This window comes from Ambystoma mexicanum, chromosome 3q, assembly GCF_040938575.1.
Source record: "Ambystoma mexicanum isolate Mex_15411 chromosome 3q, UKY_AmexF1_1, whole genome shotgun sequence".
In the NCBI taxonomy this organism is placed as follows: Eukaryota; Metazoa; Chordata; class Amphibia; order Caudata; family Ambystomatidae; genus Ambystoma; species Ambystoma mexicanum.
The window spans coordinates 306762437-306785500 of NC_090926.1; the positions used below are offsets into that span (position 1 = coordinate 306762437).

Below are 23064 nucleotides of genomic sequence, written 5' to 3' on the forward strand. Positions count from 1 at the left end.
GCGCCAGGCGAAACATTGTAAAAGAACAGTATACATAGCGTAGATATACAGAAGTTACTACACATATTGAACAGTCGAAGAGCAAAATGCAGTGAGATCGTGAAGAAGGGTATCAGGGAACTATGACTGAGCTAAGGACCCAAGCTGGCTAGGGGAAACCGGAGAGGAAGGGGAGGTCTGAGTCTCGACTAGGTCAGAGATATAAGAGCGGAATCGGAGCCAAATATTTCTCGGTCTGGAACGTGTGGGTTGTAGGTGGGACCAGGTTTCTTCCGTGTCAGAGGCCCACGTGACCGCTTTCAACCATTGGGCATGTGTAGGAGGGAAGGGGCGAAGCCAACAGAGCAGGATAGAGCGCACCGCGAGGAGGAGGCAAAGACCAGCTAATTTCTTGGAGTCTCGGGGGAGGCCTGGGAGATCGTGAAAGAGGCATACCAGCGGGGAGAGAGCAATGGGGTGGTCTGTCACAGTAGACACAGTCGAGCAGACGGCCTCCCAGAACTGGGCCAGGCGAGGGCAGGACCAGATCATGTGGATATAGTCAGCCCCATCCCGACCGCATCTGGGGCAGCTGGTAGGATAGTCGGCCGACATACGATGTAGTCTGATCGGGGTATGGTGGAATCTGTGAAGAACTTTGAATTGAATAAGTTTGAACCGAGAATTGAAAGAGACCCGCTGCGTGCGGTCGCATAGATGGGTCCAACGATCCTCGGACATCTCCACACCAAGGTCCGCCTCCCAGGCGAGTTTCAGTTTGGTAAAGTCTGGGACCGATCTGGACTGCAGCATGGTGTATAGCCTAGAGATCTTGCCCCTCCTAGGGGTGGGAGAAGTGAGCTCCTCAATTGCGGGGTCATCAGGCGGTAATGCAGGGAATGTTTGGTAATGTCGTTTAAGGGTCTTTCGAAGGGATGCGTATTGGAGCCATACGCTCCGGTCCCTTCTCAGGGATAAGGGGAGGTCAGGCCACTCGACAAATATACCCTGGTCGAACACGTCGCGTAGCAGCTCGAAGCCCAAGTCCGCCCATCGGCGCACTGCTACCAATGGGACCCGCGGGACCCCGGGGAGAAAATTCCAAAGTGGAAGATTGCCATGGAAGGCATAGGCGGTCCCCAACAGACTCCACGTTTTTGCTAGTGCAACGGCTGTGCAGGCAACCGGGTTCTGCGAGTTCCGAGTCAAGGGGGCGGGTTGTAGCACCAGGGAGCGGATGTCTCGATCAGCTACTGCGAGCCTCTCAAGTCGGACATGCGGGGCTGGATCCGCGGTATCAAACCAATAGGAGGTATATTGGATTTGTGACGCCATCCAGTATTTAAGAAAGTTAGGGGCACCGAAGCCCCCGTAAGACATGGGGGTGGAGAGGGTCCCGATTTTAAGACGAACCGCACCCGAGTGCCAGAGAAAAGAGTTCACGGTGCAGTCCAATTCGCGGAAAAAGCCCGCCCCCGGCCATAAGGGAACATTAGCGAACCTATAGAGCAGCTGGGGTAATACCACCATCTTCAACAGGCCAATTCTGCCAGCCAGAGATATTGGGAGCTTGTCCCAGACCTGAGTCTTGGCTGTCAAGTGCGTAAGATATTTCTGGTAGTTTTCGTGGAATGTCCGCTCATATTGGCGAGTCACCACCGTCCCAAGGTAAATAAGTATGTCTTGAGCCCATGTGAAACCAAAGGTATCAGGGAGGTGAGAGGTGCATTCCGTCAGCGGAAAGAGGGTAGATTTCGAACAGTTCACTTTAAGGCCAGAGATCTGGCCGAAACGGCTAATGTCTGCAAGTACAGGGGGTAAGTTGGCCGAGGGAGAGCGCACAAATAGCAACGCGTCATCTGCATAGAGGGACACTATATCTGTGTATCCTGCGGAGCGGAGACCCTTGTCTGCATGGCGTTGGCGGAGCATGTCGGCAAACGGCTCGATTGCTATCGCAAAGACCAGGGGAGAGAAGGGACATCCCTGTCTCGTTCCCCTGGCGATCTTGAAAAGGGGAGAATAGCGGTCCCCCGTACTGACCCTGGCAACCGGTTCAGAGTAAAGCAGTCTGATCCAGGAGATAAAAGAGGGGCCGAATTTACAGCTCTCAAGGACTCGCCATAAATACTTCCATGAGACCGAGTCGAATGCCTTTTGCATGTCGAGGGCAACAGCCGCAGCGTGTGTGTCGGGGCTGATTCTATCAATAATGTTGAATAGCCGCCTCAAGTTCAGAGAAGTGGAGCGACCTGGGATAAAACCGGCCTGGTCTGGATGGACTATAGATGGCAGAAGGGGAGCCAGCCGGAGAGCCAGAGCCTTGGCAAATATTTTGACATCGCAGTTTATGAGAGACAATGGGCGATACGAGCCGCACTGTGAAGGGGGTTTGCCGGGCTTAAGTAGCACTGCGATCGTGGCTTCACGGAGAGAAGGAGGAAGCACCCCAGCCTCAACAGACTCCTCCCAGAGAGCCAGCAAATGAGGGAGCAGTTGTGACTTGAAGCGTTTATAGAACTCGACTGGGATACCGTCCGAGCCAGGTGTGCGGCCCGAGGATAGGGAGTCAATTGCGGTCGAGAGCTCCTCCCGTGTGAGTGGGGAGTCAAGGGAGCCCGCGGCCTCCGGGGACAGAGTAGATAGAGGGAGGGTATCGAGAAAGGAGTCAATCTCCGCCAACGAGACCTCATCGGCATTGGAATACAAGGATTTGTAGAAGGTGAAGAATTCCCTATTGATCTCTTGTGAAGAGACCGCCATGGAACCATCAGATCTCTCAACCCCGAGAATGTGCGGGGGCCCCGTCTCATGCCGGATCAACCTAGCTAGGAAGCGGCTGGGGCGTTCCCCCTCTCCGTACCTCCTAGCCACACCAGGGTTATCGAGGAACCTCTGCTCGCGGTCCGCAAGAAAACGGAAGTTATCCAGTTCCTCCCCAATATTAGCGAGGTTACCTGGAGTAGAGTGTAGTGAGCATGTGGCTTCCAGAGATGAAAGTCTAGATTCGCTGGCGGCGAGGTCCCTGCGGATTGACTTAAGGGCCCAGCTTTCCTTAGACAGCGCAATCCCTCTAGTGTAAGCCTTGAATGATTCCCATAAGGTGGCGTGGGACGTTACCGAGCCCGTATTGGTCTCGAAGTACTCCTCAATCGACAGTTCAAGTTCGGAGCAAAACTCTGGGTCCAGCAGGGAAAGGGGTTTCAATTTCCAGTGTCGAGAGCGGGCGGGATCGGGGCCCCAGTCTACTGTAATGGTGACAGGAGAGTGGTCAGAGAGGGTTCTCGGGAGGATCATTAGTTGTGTTACATTCTTGACTAGTATGTTAGAGATCACCCACCTATCAATACGAGAATAGGAGTCGTGAACCGAGGAGTAAAAGGAGTAGATGCGGGAGTCCGGGTAGAAGAACCTCCACGCGTCCACCATGGCCAGGCGGGGAAGGGAGGAAAGTGCCGCATAAGCCGCCCTGGAGAGGTGACGGGGCCTGGAGCCCGATCTATCCAGGGCTATATCGAAGATCGTGTTAAAGTCCCCTCCCCAGAGGATTGGAACAAGGGGGAAGCCATCGAGAAGGGAGGTGACCTGCACGTAAAATTCCGGGTCATCAAGGTTAGGGCCATAGATATTCAGGAGGATCACTTCCTTATGGTGCAGCATGGCGTGAAGAAGTACATATCTACCCTGGGGGTCAATTTTCGAGGAGATGAGGGAAAAGTGGAGGCTCCTGTGAATGAGGGTCATGACTCCTCGGCTCTGGGAAGAATAATCAGTGAAAAACCGGTGAGGACCCCAGGACTTGGCAAAGCGCATGCAGTGTATAGAACGAGCATGAGTCTCCTGAAGGAAGAGAATCTTGGATCGGTGGCGCTCGGCCTGCAGCTGGAGCTGTCTCATCTTCCTATAGTTCCCCAGACCTCGCACATTCCAGCTCATAAAGGTCAGGGCACTCTCAGTCACAGCATGGCGGTATTAGGAATAAAGCAGAATGTCGGGGACCGAGAGGTCAAATTAACAGTTCCACGGGAGCATATCCCAAATGCCTCAGCACAGTTCGCCTTCGCTGCCATCGCCACTTTTCCAATAACAAAAACCCAAACAACCCCAACATAGCCGACCCCCACCCACACCCCCCTCCCAATCAGAGGGATGACCAGCCCATCCCTTAGTAAACAAAACCAAAGCAGAGGCATCGTCGCCTGGGGGTCTGAAGGCCCGACTGGCCGTAACGCTCCGGGTTGCAGCAGAGCAAATAGTGCATGGGAAGCCCGTGACGGACGAGAAATGCAGATTAGACAAAGTTCTCGCCAAGGGAACAGCGGGCGAGCACCAAGGTCGAGCTGAACAAGCAGGTTGCGGGAAAAAGGATTGACATGGTCCCAGTTCCGGGGGGGCGAGAGGACCCATACGCCTCCCATCGGGGACCAAGGATCACCGCTGTGCCGAGATCAGGGGAAGGGGATCAGCCAGGGAAGTGTTCATCGATGAATTTGGAGGCCTCTTCCGGAATCGTGAAGAACAACACCTGATTGGAGTACTCTATACGAAGCTTGGCAGGATAAAGCATAGCATATTTTATGGAGTGGTCTCGCAACCTGCGTTTCACCGCCTGGAAGGTTTTGCGTTCCCGCTGGACCGCAGTCGAGAAGTCGGGATAGAGGTGGATCCTCGCGCCGCCCAGGAGTAGCTCACCCTTGAGTCTCGCAGCCCTGAGGAGGGCGTCGCGGTCGCGGTAGTTTAGTACGCGGGCTATGATGGGTCGAGGAGGGGCACCAGGTCTTGGTTTCGCCACCAGGGCGCGATGGGCCCGTTCAATTGCGAAGTGTGGAGAGAGCTCAGGCTCGTCAAGCAGCGACAGAAGTGTGCGTTGAACAAAGTCTTCCATTGGCTCATGGATTTCATCCTCAGGGACCCCGATGATGCGGAGGTTATTGCGCCTCGAGCGGGATTCCAAATCCTCGTTTTTCTTTTCCACCTCCGTGACTCGGCTGGAGAGAGCGACGACCTCGGCGCAAAGGGCCCCCAGCGCATCCTCCGCAGAGCCCACCCGTGTCTCGACCTCCAATACACGGCCGTCTGTCCTCTCAATGTGGGCCTTAATAGAGGATATGGTGCCGGTCATGTCGTCAAGTTTGGAGTGGAGAGCGGTGAACCCCTCACGCATAAGATCAATCATATTTCGGGAGTCCGGGGATGTGTCGAGGGGGGCATCGGAGGCCGACTCGGAGGCTTCCTCAGGTGGCCTCGCCGCAGCTCTCGCAAACATATTGATGGAGCTCTGTTTCCTTGCACCTCCCCTGGTCATCCTGGCTTATGGGTATATCAGGTAGAGAGAAGAGGGAGAGATGAGAGCTAGAAATTAGTGCCAAGGAGCGTCCTCCGGGATATAGGGGCCAATGCGTGTCCCGGGGTGATGTAGGCACAGAGCAGCAAGCGAGCACACCCCGAGTCCGGAGTAGAGGTTGTGGCCCCTCTAGGGCAGGAGAGTAGATGTCGCCGTGATAGGCCCAGGCGCGCACCGGTGAAGCGGCGCACAGTGGCCGGAGCGCGGTTCAGGGAGTCCAGTGGAGGCAGCTACAAGGTATGTTCGCCAGCGCCTCAGCCCCAGGGCGCGTGCAGCCCGGGGGGAGATGGAGCACAGTCCAGCGGGTCACAGTGGCTGGGTAGACGCAGCAGGAGTTAGCGGCGTAGAGAGAGACGCAGGGGGGCGGGAGGGGACAGCAGCGCCGGCACCAGGGAGGCACCCGCAGGGTATGGTAGGTGCGGGCGGACCCGCCAGAGTCACAGCAGTCAGGCGCAGTCCCCTCCCCGCGCTCCCCCTACCTCTAAGCCGCCACGAAGTTGAAGTGGCCCCTCGGGGCCCGGACCAATGGCACGGGGCTGGTCGGCTCCCGCGCCAGTCAGGAGAGGAGGCAGTCGGTCCAAGAGGTCGCGGCTGATCGGTCCACAGGATCGAGGAGAGGCCCGGCCGGCCACAGCAATCCGGCGCCCCTCGCCGGGCGGGTGCCCCTCCCCCAAGCGGCCCGCAGCGCCGCGGCCTCAGGTCGGAAGAGGGCCGACGCTGTCGGAGCCGCGGGTCGGGGAGGGCGGAAGGCTGCAGCCGCAGGGCAGGAAAGAGGGCGCAGCCCCGTCCACGGGGCACGCAGCGGCTCCAAACCGCGTCCGGTCGCGGTAGTAGTGCTCCCGAAGGATCGGGTGTAGGAGGCAGGTCCGCAGATGGCGTCGGGCAGAGAAGAGCAGGATCGAACGCTCTGCTGGCCCGGAGCACGGCGTTTAGGCGGCCATCTTGATTGCCGCGCAACAGCGCCCCCCCTTCCATATTTTAAATGTGAAAGATTGATCAAAGTTTGAGGAAACTTAATTTTTTGCATTTCATACTAGAAAAATGTTATGAAGAAATCTTTCTGTAATATGATTTGGAGCAGAACCCATTTGTCCCTTCCCTATTTCAGAAGAAGTCAATCTGGTGCAAACTGGATTTCCTGTTTCTCAAGAAACCATTAACAGAAATACACAAGCATTGGTAAGCTGCTGTGCTATAGAGAATCACTGTAGTTTTCTACTCACTGGCGTGTGAAGACCAATCTGAAAGTGATCCCGGGGATGACTTGGTTTTCCCCTCACACTTTCTGCATGGACTGGATGCAACAAATGAATGTTGCATCTCGGCACTGTCAACAAGTCTGTCAAACTCATGCTTTTGTCAGCAAAGTTACTGTGGTAGCCAGGGATTCCGAGTGCACGGGAAAAAGTCACTACACTTTAAATGGGTTTTTCTTTTCCGTCTACAGACACCCCCTTGGGAAAAACTGAAGTCAGTGCCCCTGGTGGTAGCCATGACACAATCCGTCGTGGTTGCCACTCTGAGTGAGATTCCAGCTAAATATCACCATTCGTGGATGTGTTCTTGCCATTGGAAGTAAAGACCCTACATCTTCACTGCCTCTGCGATTGACTGATTCCTTGATCGAACCCTGTTACCTAATAAGATTCCACACTGACAAATCTACTCCTTGCAAAGTTAAGTAGAAAACGTTCTGAAGACTCGTGTACGTATTCCTGCAGATGGAGTTCATTCAAACTTCTACCTCACCTGTCGGGGCCGCAATCTTTTTTGTAAAGAAGAAATCTGGAGAGCTCTGGCTTTGCATTGGGCAAGAACAGGTGTCTGTTCTCGCTGCTCATCCAATGCCTCATGTAAATTCAAGTTGCCTCCTAGTCCATAAGGGTGTATTTATAAAGAGTGTAGACTCTGAGACTAGTGGAACTCCACATTCAAGACCAAGTACGGCCTCTTCCAGTATAATGGCATGCCTTTAGACCACTGTAACCCCCCTGCTGTCTTTCTAAACGTTATCACCAATGCTTTTGATATTATATGCAGATTCTGTAGCTCTGATTTTGGATGAAATACTCATCTACTTTACAACAGACAAGGGGCCTCATTCCGAGTATGGCAGTGCAGTAAAAAAGTGGCGGTAACGGAATTACTGCCACTTTTCCTGCTCCATACTACGAATTTGGCCCTGGAGTGGTGGATTTACCACCAGCATTTTGCTGGAGGTAAATCCTCTCACGTTCTGCTGAAGAATCGGCAAAATCAGTGGAATTACAGCAGCGGTAATTCCACCAGCGGTAATTCCACCGCAATTCCCAATGGAGTCCTATGGACTCTAAATTAATGGGGACTAAGACTGCCACCACCACTTGTAATCTGGTGGTGAAATGCAACGGACCAAGTGGCAATACCAGTAATTCCGTTGGGTGTTACTCCGGCAGATTTACGACCACAATACTGCCCAACTCGTAAGGTTTAAGTCAAATTTGAAAAGGCCCAGTTCAACAAGGAGGAGGCGACATGCTGGGGCTATCTGCTCACCCCTACTGAGCTAAAGGTGGATCACAGGAAGCTGCATGCTGTCCTGGAATGGTCCACACCTACCAATCGCACAGAAAAACAGCAAATCTGGGGATTCTACAACTTTTATTAGAGCTTTCTTAAAGACTTCACTCAGCTGGCACAACTCTTCTGTCAACTGACCAAGAAATCTGTTTCCTTTGTTTGGACGGAGGGCAATCATCTGTCTTGATGCAACCTTACACTCACCACCCATTTGTACTAGAAGCAGATGGCTCCAGCGTGGACAGGGGTGTCATGCCTCCTCAAAGGAAAGGATCGGTTCTTATACTCTGTGGACTATAATTCAGAAGAATATCAAAGAAAAAGGGGGGTATTGGTGAGTGTCACAGCGCCAGCCCTACTAACTTTAAGGTTTATTTGTGTGAGTCAGTCTGTACTGTCTGCAACGGGTGGGGAAAAGACTGCACCACCCTATCAGTCAATTTGGAAATAACAATAAACAAGTGGATCCTCCTCAAAAATCGTGCGCTCACTAAAATTAATAGTCCAAAAAACACAATCAGGGTTGTAATTATCAATGTCAGTTTATGGAAAACCAGGGTTTTACCAGTCCAACCACATGTTGGATAAGCCAGCCTACAACTACCCTTTGGCACATGTGCCTATTGTTTAGCGTATCCTTAGACTCAACATTTCGAATACCAACATTACAGGTATTTACACCCAGGGGATATGCCCACCGGCACAATATATTTGGCAGATCATTTGTGATTTCTGACACAGATCGCTCTGTAGTACTATCTTACAGATAACTCTTAAGGACCACACACTGGATGGTACCACCATAAAGGATCAACACTTATTTTAAGTGAACGCAGCACTTCCTGAGCGCTGCAAGAACCATACAAGGTAACACCTGGAACTCACTAAAGTACTTAGAGATTGCATTCCAAGATACTTGTTAGAGAATAACGTATCCCTACTGCACTTATAGGATGGCACCTTCCCAGGACAAGGGCTCTCAGCTACGACGGCTCACAACTGAGACAGGGAAAAACAGTCTCCTCAGTATTTACCTTCCAGATCCCTCTGATCCCAATCATTTAACTTTAGATAGATAATCCCTCAGGCACACCAATTACCGCTGCCATTCACAAGTTGAGATGGGTGACACCCCTCTTGAACCCTCACAATAATTCAACCCATCACCTAAGATGGAGGAGACACTTGTCATCCCTTTACATGCATGTTTCTTACTTTTCACTTCGGGTGCCCCCATAATAGGGCAGCACTTAGAGTCAAGGTGCAGTGTCGACTGGAGGAGCATGAGGTGAACCATAATTTATGTCAATGTACAGTGCATATAATGATTAATGTCTCGTACTACCTGCTTACCTATCTCGTTCTTACTTTTTCCACTCTCTTGCCGACAGATTGAACTATACAATCTTATGTAAACTGTTTGAAAATGATTGATTGCAATGAGAATGTGAATTAATCTGGTACTAATGAGAATCCGATCTCAACTATGTAAATATATCCACAAAGTACAGACAACTGTGTATGCAGGATTGTGTATGCAGTAAGAGAACCGACTAGATTAGATGTAATGGGATACAAATCTGACATGTGTTGATAGAATGTTTAATGATTGTTAAATTATGCCGAGATACAATATTCAGCATAGAGGAAACCTAAGGATATGATGTATCATTCATAACGCGCCTGTACACAATTGTTTCTAGGCTCGACAAGTCATGGGAGGAAAGACAGAGGGATGACAAGACAAACGATTTTACTAGGCCTTGTGTCATTCAGATCGTGCATGTGCTATGACATAAAGTGCAGGGGGAAGGGATGGTGGAGAGTGCCAGGGAGAGGGAAGGGGGGGGGGAGTGCAATCAGGCAGCATTGCTCTGAGTAAGTGCAGCCAGGGCAGTGCAGATCTGGGTAAGTACAAGGAGGCAGGGGACTGTGGGTAACTGTTACATTCCCTAAGGGTGCTGTACGCCCAGAAGCAGTGCAGGGAAGACTGATCAAGGGGGAACCTGGTACCCAGTAGACTCTGAGGGTAGCCAAACAACCAGTCAGCGCAGGAGAGAGGTAGGTCAGCAGGGGAGAGAGAGAAAGCAGAGGAGAAAGGGAAGTTCTTCAGCTGTTCCAGAACTTCAGGTGCTGCGGCTCAAATGTGTGAGGGGCAGGGAGTCCATTCCAGAAAGAGGCCCCTGCAGAGGAGAGAGATCTACCCCTGCTCTCTGCCTGGAGAATCGTCTGACCCTCAGAGAGTTTGAGGTAGTTGTGCGAAGGGCTCAAGAAGGAAGGCATTTTGTAAGAGAAAGTTAGATGTAGAGTGTGCTCCGGCCCCTGAAAGCCTTGTGGACGATGCATAGGGTCTTGAACTTGATCCTTGCAGCCAACGGGAGCCAGTGCGCAGATTTCAGGGCTGGAGAGATACGGTCCCTGGGCTTTAGGCCAAGGACAGGTCTTGCAGTCCTGTTCTGGATTAGTTGCAGTGGGTGGAGAGTACATGATGGCTGATTGAGAAAGAGGCTGTTGCAGTAGTCCTGCCTAGAGAGAAGGGGAGGATGCCAACAATGGGCACATTAATGTCGGGCCCATTGTCAGCATCCTGGTCTGCTAGCGGGTCCCGCTAAGGACGTGTGGCCAGACCAGACCGCCTTAGCGGGACCCACTGCAGACCTCGTAATGTGGCAGCCTGGAATGAACGGTGCCGGTCCCTTACCAGCATCGTTTATTCCGTGGCCGCCACACTTGTAATGAGGCCCAGTGAGTTTCTGGGGAAAGTGAGAAATGGAAGAATACCTCCAAAGAGGTGGAGCTGGTAGTGGGCCTTCTTGGCAAGGTCTGTGATGTGAGGAGATAAGGAGAGAGTGGAGTCAAAGATGACACCAAGATTTTAGCCTCACAGGAAGGCAAAGGAAGGGGGCCCAAAGAGGGCAGCCAGAGTGAGAGAGGGAAAGCGGGTGCAGGGGTCCCAATGAGAAGGATCTCCAAGGTACTGACATGAAGGCAGATATCATTGGAGGTGCACCATTCCTGAATCGCGGCTAGACAGTAAGGAATTAGTGAGAGAGAAGAGGAGGCTGAGGGGAGCCTTAGAGAGAGCTGAGTGTCATCAGCATAACACTGAAAGTTAGAGAAGAAGGTAGAGATCAGGTGGGCCAAATGGGCCAAGTAGACATTGAAGAGGCAGGGTGAGAGGATAAAGCCCAGGGCAACACCATATGTGGAGAGAGAGGTGGTGGAGTGAAAGGACCCAAGATGGACCTGGGAGTCCGGTCCAGGAAGAAGGAGGTCAACCACTCCAGGGCCTGATCCATGATGCCCAGGTTCTCACTGAGTCATTTGATCAGGATGTCGTGATTGACCATGTCAAAGGCAGAGGAAAGGTCAAGGAGGATGAGGACAGAAGGAAGACTAGAGTCAAGATTGGTGAGCAGGTCTTCACAGGTGTTCAGGAGAGCAGTTTCCTTGCCTCTGGCTGCTCTGAAGCCAGACTGATGGTCATGGAGATAACCAACAGATTCAGTGTGTAATCTGTGAATTGGCCAGCTTTTCCAAAGGTTTGCCCAGGAAAGGAGTGGTAGAGATCGGGCGATAGTTTGCCGGACATGTACTATCGGCAGAAGGCTTTTTAAGAAGTGGGTGTACAGGGAAGTGCTTGAGGAGAGAGAGGAAGGATCCAGTGGTAAAAGAGTGATTGCAGAAATCAGCCGCGGCTGGAGCAAAGGTGTCAATGTGGTCCTTGATGGTTCTGGAGGAGCAGGGAAGCACCTCTTTGGACGACACTTTCAAACAATTGGCACGTGCGCCAAATCGTGGTTGTAGGCTGGCTGATCCAACATGTGGTTAGACTAGTAAGACCCTGGTTTTGAATAAACCGACATTGATAATTACAGCCCTTATTGTGTTTTTTGGACTATTAATGTTATTCAGTGCACCATTATTTTCCAAATTCCACTTGTTTATTGTTATTTCACAATTCAGAAGAACTCATCCCAGCAGAATGCAATCCCGCCATATATGATTGTGGAATTAAAGCTATCAAGGATGGATTCACAAAATGATATTGGGCCTCATTACGAGTTGGCCGGTATCCCGGCGTTAATTCCACTGGAATAGAGCTCAACTGAATTATTGGTACCGTCACTTGGACCGGCAAAATTACTGGCAGTTTACAAGTGCGGTGGAAGTGGAAGTTCCCCTTTTTTTTGTCCATTGGACTCCATGGTGCTTTTTTGGCAGAATAACGCAGCAATATTTCCGCAGATTCTGAAGAGTTTTCGGCAGTGAGTGGAAGGATTTACCTCCCACATTTTTCTGGAGGTAAATCCTCCACTCCGGGCCCAACCTTATAATTTGGCAAAGTGGTAAAGTTGGCGGTTACTAATTTACTGTCAATTTTACCACTTAATGCCATACTTGTAATTAGGCCGATTATCTTTTGGAAGGAACTTTGCACCTTGTGGAAGTACTTCACATCACAAAAAGCCAGCATTTCTTAGGAGGCCAGGCCCATTAGATGTTATTTTTTGCTTACATGAACTACACTTTGTCTTATTGTCCCAGCTTGACACAAGGGAAAGCCAGTGTTTTATCCCATAACAGTCTCACTTTCATGAATACGGTGGACCCACTACCTGTTCTACAGCCAGTTCCAGCTACTACCACGAGGCCCTGTTGGGATTTGAGAAACAACATACGGTATCGCGCCAGACCCCCAAAGTAAACAAGCTTGTGAAGCAGCACTCACAGTTGCAGCCAGCCCCTGAAGGAACTACATATTTGCAAGATCGACTGTATGTTCCTCTGCATGAGACATATCTCAAACTCCTTATGCGGATTCAAGATTCCAAGCTCTGTGGCCACCCTGCACAAACCAAGACGAAAGAGATTGTGCAAAAATTGTTCGGTTGGTTTTACAATTCAAAAGATATTGGAGCCTACTTTCAAGAATGCACAGTATGTGGACAATAACCCACCAGCCTCTTACAACCGTTGAAATGACCTGATAGGCCATTAGAGTTTGTGACCATGGACTTTATCACTGAATTGCCCCGTCACGTAAGCACACCTTTATCTGGGCAGTGGTAGTCATATGTTAAACAGGTGATAAAACATTATCCCCACTATTTCATATCTAATGCCCAACTGAAGTGGAGTCCTTCCACAAGCCGAATTTGAATACAATAATCCACATCACATTGCTGTTGGTACTTCTCCTTTCTACTGCCTGACTGGTTGCTAACCTTGCATGCTCCCCGTCCCACTGCCCAGAATCAGCCCTGAACCCACAGAACAAGTCTTAGCCAAGAATGTGGTCTTCATACACAATAATACAACAGAAGGCCAAATATTCCTGGACTGACTTCCAGAGTAACTGCCTGCAGCTTTGACTGTAGACTAGGCCTCTGTTTTAATTGGCTGATGCTCCTCCCTTCCTCTGCCTCCGTGGGGATGGGTCTCACAAGGACAGAGGTTATACAGGCCTCACAAATTCTTTAAAATCCCAATAGACCCGCAGGGCGTGTTCCTTAATGTATAACCTTGATAACCTTGACCTAGGAGAAATGCACTTGTCATATGGCGAAGGGTGACAAAATATTTACTAGTGCTTTCTGTAAAATGGTGGATGTCACCATGAGCCCACTATTTAGTGCAATGCTGCCACCCAAAGGCCTTCCATGCATAGTAAAACTTTCATTTCCATTTACGCAAACAACATTTTTTCGCAGTAAATGTCAAATAAAAGTTTCAAATCCCCATACTGGCAGGCAAGGTCCAGTACCATACTAATGGTACTCGGCCTTCAAAAATTACCACAGCAATTAGAGTGAGCTAGTAGGTTTTGCATGCACTGCTATAAGAGTTGGGGTAACCATCTTGGATTCCTCTGCAGTCCGTGACTTCCCCTGCTGCAAACTGAGTAATTCCTGGTTTCCACATTTATTTTCTGGGTACCCCTGTTCACAAATCCTCCCTCTGGGTTTTGGTGGGGCCTTGACTATGTAAATATTGGGTTTAGCAGCAGCCTGGTTGGCTCCTGCTTTCAGCAGGTCACACTGGATTTTCAGTTTCTTGACTAGCCCCTCTGGGGTTTGAAACCTCCCCCCCCCTGTAATTCTCTGTTTGCTAGAAAAAGCAATTAGAGCTAGGGAGTCCTCTTTTTTAGGGGGCTGTGTGGCTGAGGACCAAGTGTAAACATATATATAAAGAAATGCCACTGAGAACAGCTACCCGCCTACACACGTCGTGGGTGTGTCTAGTTGCAACAGGTGCTATCAACCATGTAAGTCAATCGATTAGAACATGAAAGATAGAGATAAACATATTTTAATTTATAAGTATAAAAACACTCAAAATATTTCATAAAAAAGACAAAAATGCATTTTGTTTACACGAAACATCACATAAAAAAATACACAATTTATGAAAGTCGATATTTTCTAACAAACCAACCCTAACAAGATTATTAAATTGAAACAATATTGTGAGGTTAGTAAGAATGTGAGTCAAGGACAAATCAATGATTAATTGAGGATATATGTAATAGCAACATGTCTACCTCACATTCTTACTAACCTCACAATATTGTTTCAATTTAATAATCTTGTTAGGGTTGGTTTGTTAGAAAATATCGACTAACTAATCGATTGACTTACATGATTGATAGCACCTGTTGCAACTAGACACACCCACGACGTGTGTAGGCGGGTAGCTGTTCTCAGTGGTATTTCTTTATATATATATATTCTCCCTTTGCTGCCACAAAGAATATGGTTTGCTGGTCCAGTCAGGGATTTCTTCAGGAAGCCAGGGAGATTATGGGCTTTGAAGTCCTCCCAATCAAGCAGCACAGTACATTCTTGGTGGACCTCGGCTGGGGACTTTTTCTCGTGTGCCCTCTTGGGTTTTGGGGACCAGGTTTTGAGTTCCCTATTGTGGTTTCCATAAAAAAAAAATCCCTTTCTGGATCCGGTCCAGGTTTTGACCTGGACTCAGTCAGGGATTTGTGGAGTTGTAATGGTCTTGCCCTGTCTTTCTCTCGTTCCATGTGATAATTTCCTCGCAAAAATGTCACCTGGCAAAAAAGTCACCAAAAATTGCTGTTTTTTGCAGGGACATTATCACATTGAACATGCAGGGGGCACCCCAGCCACCCCAAACCCCTTTTTTTTTCAAGGGGAGCGGAGGCCACCCCCTTGACCCCATTATATATGGGCACCATATATAATGTTGCCACAGCCTGTTCCCAGTGACATTGTTTGGCAACCATATACATAGGGATAATATTACCGGATACCCTTTCCCTTATTGGCCTGGCTAACTGACGATGGAGATCTCTCAGGTGGGGAGATTGGTATCCGGTTAGCCATATGATTGTCCTCTGCTGTGAGCAACAGGTGCCTCAGAAGTGACCCAGAGGATTTTAGGGTCACCAACTAGCCTCCCATGAACCCCAGCAGGGGACCTCGTCATAACAGGTTAGCAGGATACGCGATTCCATTAAAGTCTACACGTGATTCCATGGTTTAGTATGGTGGTTGTGGGGATACCTCCAATCCTCGGTCTTCTTCAGGGCATGTTTTAGTGCAACATGTCACTTCCACCTCTGGTGAAAATTCGAACTTTTTTTGTTGATCAGTGGTTGTGGTAGGGAATCCATATACTCTTACAATTCTAATCATTGTTTTTAGGCTATTACTACCCGCACTCACGCTAGGACTCCTTTTTATTTAGCTCCCCGGATGCACTTGTGTAAATAATGATTGCTATTTTATGTTGTTGAATTGCTGCGTTGTCACTTTGTATCATACATCAATTACGTTAACGCCCTCTGCTCTTAATCCGAGGGCTAAATAAAAACGACAACTTAAGTAAGCACGTACTACAACAGCCTGAAAAACAAGATTAGGGGCACACAAGTTTAGGGAAATACAACCATGACGCTGTGCTCGTAATCACCCTGTTTTCATCCTTAATGGTCTGTGCTCACTTTAGCACTCCTTTGTGTTTACCTTTCCAGCTTCCCTTGTGAGAACAGTTCTGTTCTTGACTGCGAGTTTGCACCAGAGAGACAAGGTGCTCAAGCAGACCTCAGTGACAAAAACACAAAAGTTAAATGAATATAATGTTAATATAAATGAAAGGGGCATCACATTCTGTAATTTGGCCCTTTCTAATTACAAGTTGTACTATTCATCAATAGACTCAGTTACAAAATTCAACGATTTTATTTTATGAAAAACCACCACTTGCTATTCGTAACTTAATACTTAATGTATGTTTTTGAATGCCACTTAGAGTCACACCGTTCATGTCAATAAGATTCGCGGTTGAAATCACACAACTACTAAGCATGTGATGTTATCACACATTTATATCAACGTCCTCTTTATCTGAACTGTGTCAAATGTAGGATACGCAAACAATCCTGACGTTTAGTCTTGCATCACATGGTATTCTGTATGTGTCGTCCTGTGCTTATAGCGGGTGGGAAAATAAAGCTACACATACAGTACCAGATCACAGAATGATGTGAGCTTAATAGCAAGAATGTGAACAATATCCCAGCCTTTATCCAGGACAAGTTGAGTAGGTTCGTTTCTGAATATATTTGAAAACATTAGTATAAATACGCATCACAATACATCAGTCGTTAATTTCCCAAAACTGTCAGTATATTTTGGTCTGAGACGTTAGAGGACCAAAACGCATTTGTATTTATTTGTTTATTTATTTATATTTTTGGTTTACAAAAACCTGTATACAACAATGAATGCAATAATAAACACACATATAAATCATTACAATTCATACAATGACAAACAATCTTACCACATTCCTTACACTTTCAAGAGATCTACACATAATACGATCTGTGCGATAGAAAGTAATACATTAAAATCTTGTCCTCCTATTTCTTATCTGGCTTCCCGAACGGCCACCTCTTTCCCCAATCATTATATTTGATCTTAATAAAGTGTGTCAGGGCCATAGTCACCAAACAATAATTGCAACCACAATTCCTCTGATGGTAGAAATGTATTTGAAGATACAAGTTGTAAGCCCATAACAAATTTACCAACATTTTTTTAAAGACAATAATCGAGTATAGGGACAACTTACAGAGCCCAAGACTCTATAGTTCCCTACTCCTTGCAAGGCCGACAGATTCACTGCTCCTTTAGAAGCCCTCTTCTGGGAGCCGAAGTTTCTAGTGTGCGCAGCTGATTCAGTCTGAAGCGCATGCATATAAATCGTAACTTGGGATCTGGCAACATCTTTTAAGGAGGCATCAAACGGTGGATACCTTCATATTGCCTAACCCAGTCAAAACCTCACATTTTTTTGTTTTATTCTACCTGGGTTTAATGCCAAAAGGACTTCATCGCATCTCGCCTCCCATAGTAGCGTATTATAGCATTCTCTTCTCTAAAAAAATGTAAAACAGCTGATGAACCTTTAACTAAAATCTCTTTTAAAATGCAATACATAGAATTTGCCAGAGGGTTTAGAATTTTATAAACTATCATCAGTTTCTTGGTTAATATAACAGAGCTTATTGATTGTAACCCTAACTCCTATCAAATGGCTTCTAATGGGGTACATTTCGGGAAGAGTCAGAAGACCTTTCAATTCGATCCCTTCGATAACATCCAGGTCTTTGTCCCTTGGGCTGGCCACTACTTCGACACCATATAATAGAGCTGCAAGGACCTTTTATAGAACCACAGTGCAGGCACCATTGTAACTTTACAGCATTTTTGTTTGATTTTCCTCAGCTGTGGCACCAATGAGGTAAGTTTACTAGGTAATTTCCCCGAGGTCTCAGCCCTACTAAAGGAGTTAGATATTGCAAACCCTGTATATGTTATACATTTGCAGGGGACTAGTTTCTGCTCTGCATTTTTATTGCCCAGTTTGAAAATGGATGCATTTGAAACTCAGGTACATTAACCTGCCTCTCCCATTTACCACTACCCTTATTTGAATAGGGCTGATCGTCCTTTACCGTGGTGCTCATTGAAAGGGTTTGCCTTAAGATTGACCCCATTCACCAACACGGAAAATATCGAAGTTAACACGCACTTGCATAGTACCAGTTGAACTCTGACCAGGCTAATGTGCAGACAATATTGTAGGTTGGCGCAAAAAGGAAGATGAAACCAGTTTACAAATGTGTTAATAGTGCAGGTTCAACCATAATCCCTGGAACGAGGATTCACCAGTATTGGTGTTATTTTCTGTCGCAGCCCAAACTGCGATCTGCCAGAAGATATTCTGTGAAGTGTTTGCTACATAAAAAGCCTCACTCAAGCAAGGCAAAACAGCGTTTGCTCCATGTGTAATGATAATGAATGGCGCATTAGACTACAGTGGTTGTCCAATCTCCAGTAATGATATTGGTTAGAATAGTGCACACCACAGGCGGAATGGTCTCGTAGCTTGCTTAATGCATCATCACTAGTGAGCTTTGAATCTCTTCAGAGAACAGTTAAATAATGATGTACTTCAATGTTTGGTGGGTTATGTGTCATGGACACTAAGGACTCTTTCAGTGCCATGTATTTTACTTTTCCCTCCCTCCCTCCCTCCCACAGCCTATGGGCTTTGTCCATGGGGTTTACGCCTACTACCGAGTTTTAGTGGAGTGGTGAAGGGCTAAGGGGCACACTGGTTTTGGGCTGGGGGATGCTTTCTTAGACCAGAGTGTTGTAACACATAGTTTTTTCTCTCTTCTCTCTCACCATACAGGGCACGTGGAAGCCTTCTGCTGCTCCCACTTGTGCCTAATGGGGGTAGGGTCGAGCTCTCCTAGAGATCACAAATGCTAGCAAGTCTGATGTTTTCCTCCTGCCCTCCCCAGATTCAACTCCGTTTTATTCATTGTAGCATCCCCAGAAGAATACAAGGCTTTGCAGGCCCACCCAGGACCCACATATGCAACCTGAAGCTTACACACCGATCACTTCACCAGGTGCATTACGACAATATACTCAAACGATCTATTCCGTTGTTTTACCTGATTTAGGATAGGTGAAAAATAAGGCTAGGTACATGAGAAATGTAATTACGGGGGGAGAAGCAGAGTAAAATCAAAAAGCGATGGCTGCAAGCCCTTGAATTCATAATAATCAAAATCATTTCACTGTGCAGCCTTCCATTGCATATTGTTTCCTTTGTCTAAGTTATAAGAGAAAGGACCAGCCATATGCAAATCAATCTTGAACTTTCCCTGAAATAGAAGCAGTTCGGTTAGAACCATGCATTCTCTGCTTGGCAACACAAGCAACCCCGGCCCTGGCCTGTTTTTGACTTGCTTTGCTCGGGCCTACCAAAGCTCTGGCTGGCCGGCCGTTAATGCCCATGTCCGCCTCCCATCCGGGGCATGAACGCTATATTATTGTCATCCTTCTCTTTCATTTGGACCCTGGCCATGGGCGTAACTTTCCCTGTTGACCTGCTCACTCGTCCCTGCGACCAGCATTTCCTCCTTTTAAGAATCTCATCCCCCCCTCACCCCGTGCCCGTATCAGCTCGCAGCCCGTTGTCGTTGTGCTTTCCACCTGTGTGCGGTATGTACTTCGGCACTATTTTATGGTCCTAAGTGAATTGACCCTTTTGAAAGGGTCGAATAGAAAAAATGATAGATTTAGAAAGAACGCTCGGTGATGGGACGGAGCAGTCTTTCTAGATCCTGCGGTCATACTTGTCAAATCCCTGCCGCACACGAGTGCGCACAGAGGCTGACAAGGAGAAGGACCCGGAACGCCGTTGCGGGAGTGGAAGGTAGGTGTATGCGTGTGTGTGGGTGAGTGTGCGTGTATGTAGGGAGTGTATATTGTAATGGGAAGTGGCGGTGGGTGGGTTAAAAGGGGCGCTCAGGGGAGTTAAACCACCGATTAAGTAAACGACGTGCGGGAGATGGTGGGGTTCGCCTTGTCAGGGGTGGGTGGGGCCGCAGAAAGTGATATTGCCGCATTTAAAAGATGAAACAAAAACGGCCGAAATAAATCGTTTTTTTTGTGTTCGGTTTTTAACATGCAGTATATCAAAAAGAACCTATTTTATTGCAGCTGGTATGCACTCCTGTCATTTAGGATGCCAGACTTCCAGCTGCGGCTTTAGGACCAAGAATGTACTGCTTTGTAAATCACTGGTCCACTTCTGTAATGGTGCCATCAGGATAACATAATTTTGGTGTGGAAGGTTGAATAGAGCCAGGCCAGCAGTCATGACTAATTGCAAATCTTTCATCCATCAATTTATGATTTCGCTATAAAGGGGAGTGTCATAAAAAAAAACAAGGCTTAGCTGTTGAGTCACCCACTGGCTTGCTTCTGTAGTGTCACTTCCTATGGCATTACCTGGGTCAAAGGTTGAGCCATCCGATTCTGCCCCTTTTCCTCTCTCGCTGAAGCCGTAAATACAAAAGTTGGTACCCAAGCATCAGAACCCCCACAAACAACCCCCCTTTCCTTTTTACTCGATTAGTATGTACTGACTGACCTACCTTTATTTACTATTTTGCCGAATATGTTGTGCCCAGCGGTGGTTGGGCAGTTCCATCGTCGGCTGCGGAACTGCCACTTGCACTCCTTCATGGCAGACTGAAGGCCGCTGTTGATGCTGTGCAGGATCCCTGGGTTTTGGCGGATCAGTTTACGCTGCTTGCGACTCAGTAGTTGAAGGCTGGGGTCCAGTACCAGCTGCACGTTCTTCGTGTCGGTGAGTAGGTTAGTGGAAGTGACCACGTTTACGACTCCCCTGCAGACACACAGATTGAGTGAACGTTAGTATACTTACATGAACGTATAAGCATGCATGCCCACCAGATGTTCTAACCCCAGCCGGAGAACTGCCCACCTCTAAAAGACCCATTGAGATAAAGGAGCGCATATCTATGAAATGACATTTAGCAAACCAACATATTTACAAATGTATATTTCTTTGCATTCCTTGATCAACACGGAAATCTTTTTGAAACGTTTTCAGAAGTTCATCCTATTGCGTGTCCCATAACGTAAGTGAAGGGAGGTGCTGTTGTTGCGACAGAATACCATCTGTGAGGGCGTTCTAGCCTGGGTGTTTTGATTTTTAATATAAAATGATAGTGATCTGGTAATCAGACCTCCCTTCCACAGCCCTCCATGCTAAAGGTATAGTGCATATATGTCACTCTACTGAGCACGTTTACTGACACCCCACAGCAGCTGCTATGTAGTTTGGCAACATGGCAGTTAAAATGTAACATGTGAATTCCTGCAAAAAGCCTTTCACTGCGGGCAGCCCTGATCCAAATTATATAATTGTGCGTTGCAAGGGCTTGGTTTCAGCCGAATAAATAACTTTATGCCATGTCTAGCTTGCACATGGTGACCTGTGCAAATCTACCTTCACACTGGGCAAAAATGATTAATGGCGTTTTATTGGTTCTATGGGCCTCATTACAAGTATGGCAGAAAGGCAACAACGGCGCCGGTATCGCTACCGGCACCATTACTACTATACCGCCGTAATGGGAATTCTGCTTGCGGGTGCCGTTGCAGCCACCAGGTCTGACCTGGTGGGCGTACCGGCACCCGCAAGCAGAACATGATGGTAGCACCAATACCATTCACGGTACCGGTGCTACCACCCTCCCCATTCCCATTGAGCCCTATGGGGCTCAAATGGGAATGGGAATGTACCGGCCCGGCACCCGTGAAAGGGCAATTACCGGGTCCGGCTGAGCCGGAATAGCCTGGTAATTGCCCATTCGCAGGTGTCAGACCCGGATTCAAGTTTGGAGGTAGCCTTGCCGGTAAAATCGGCAAGGCTGCCTCCAACCTCGTAATGAGGCCCTATGTCATATTTTTGTGTTTTTTGGCCGCCTACCAAAAAGGGCGATATTTTTTTTTTTCGCGCGATTTTCGGATGCCCGCAAAAAGCGAACATATGACACCCCTTGCCTCATCCCCACCCTCACTTGCGGGATGTCTGTGAAATCAGGGGCTTTCACCCCTGAACCGCCCTCCTCAGCTGCCCCTGTGTCTCTCTCCACCCAAGCATACCTATGGGGCTCAAATGGGAATGGGAATGTACCGGCCCGGCACCCGTGAAAGGGCAATTACCGGGTCCGGCTGAGCCGGAATAGCCTGGTAATTGCCCATTCGCAGGTGTCAGACCCGGATTCAAGTTTGGAGGTAGCCTTGCCGGTAAAATCGGCAAGGCTGCCTCCAACCTCGTAATGAGGCCCTATGTCATATTTTTGTGTTTTTTGGCCGCCTACCAAAAAGGGCGATATTTTTTTTTTTCGCGCGATTTTCGGATGCCCGCAAAAAGGTCCTGATGTGCCCGTCAGCCCCTGCACGCACTTGTGTGCGGCAGGGGCATGACAGTTCGATTTAGAAAGATCACTCTGTGCGTCACAGAGCAGCCTTTCTAAATCAATCTTTTTTTTGTTGATATTTTAAAAACTATTTTTTTTTTTATTTACTTGTATATAATCAAACAAGATTTTTACAAGAGCTCGAGAGAAGGAGAGTGAAAAGCATCACCAGGGGAACAAGGACTCAGCTTCCACCCATAAAGAGATGCTGCGACAAGTGGCAGTGGTCAGAGTAATTTTTTGGAATGCTAAGTTCAACAGTTTAGCTGACGCCGTATGCCATCTTGTCTTGTTTAGTTGCTATTTTTTGACTTAATACTGTTTCACTGTCACTTTGGTTTCTAGTAACACATCAGTCAGTTTCTGTTTCCCGCTATCCGGAACGGAGTTTCACCCAGCACAGACAATTTGGGCTCAGCCCAATCCAAGCCTTTGTTCATTCAGGGCAGAATTGTCACCTTCCAGGAGAGTAGAGGAGTTACATCCCAGAGAAGGGCCACAGCATCTTGTCATCCCTTAGACCACTCAAACATCCTGTACCTATCCCCCCCACTTCCTGCAGATAAAGTACTCTGGGATTGGCACGACAAAAGACCCATGTGCTGCCTGAACGCTAGACACAGGATCCTGATCACTGTTGGTGACATCCCCTGCAAGTGCTCTCTAGCAAACGTCTTGACTGTGAAGGGCAGCACAAGGACCCACCTTATGTCAGGAGACCCTGGACTGGGAGCCCCAGCAACCAAGAAGCAAAGGAACAGCCTTGCGCTCTCCCACCTACCTCGATCCACGCTTTGAGCCGACTAGACCGTTTTCCGAGTTATTGTGA

General features: G+C 48.2%; 1 protein-coding gene across 1 annotated transcript in view; it reads right to left on the minus strand.

Moving 5' to 3' along the window:
- Window positions 1–23064, minus strand: part of WNT1 (Wnt family member 1) — a 103483-nt gene that overhangs the window by 25062 nt on the left and 55357 nt on the right. The window contains exon 2 of the mRNA XM_069653843.1: window positions 20379–20632. Within this exon, the coding sequence (XP_069509944.1) occupies window positions 20379–20632 (254 nt within the window). The remainder of the gene's footprint in view (window positions 1–20378; window positions 20633–23064) is intronic.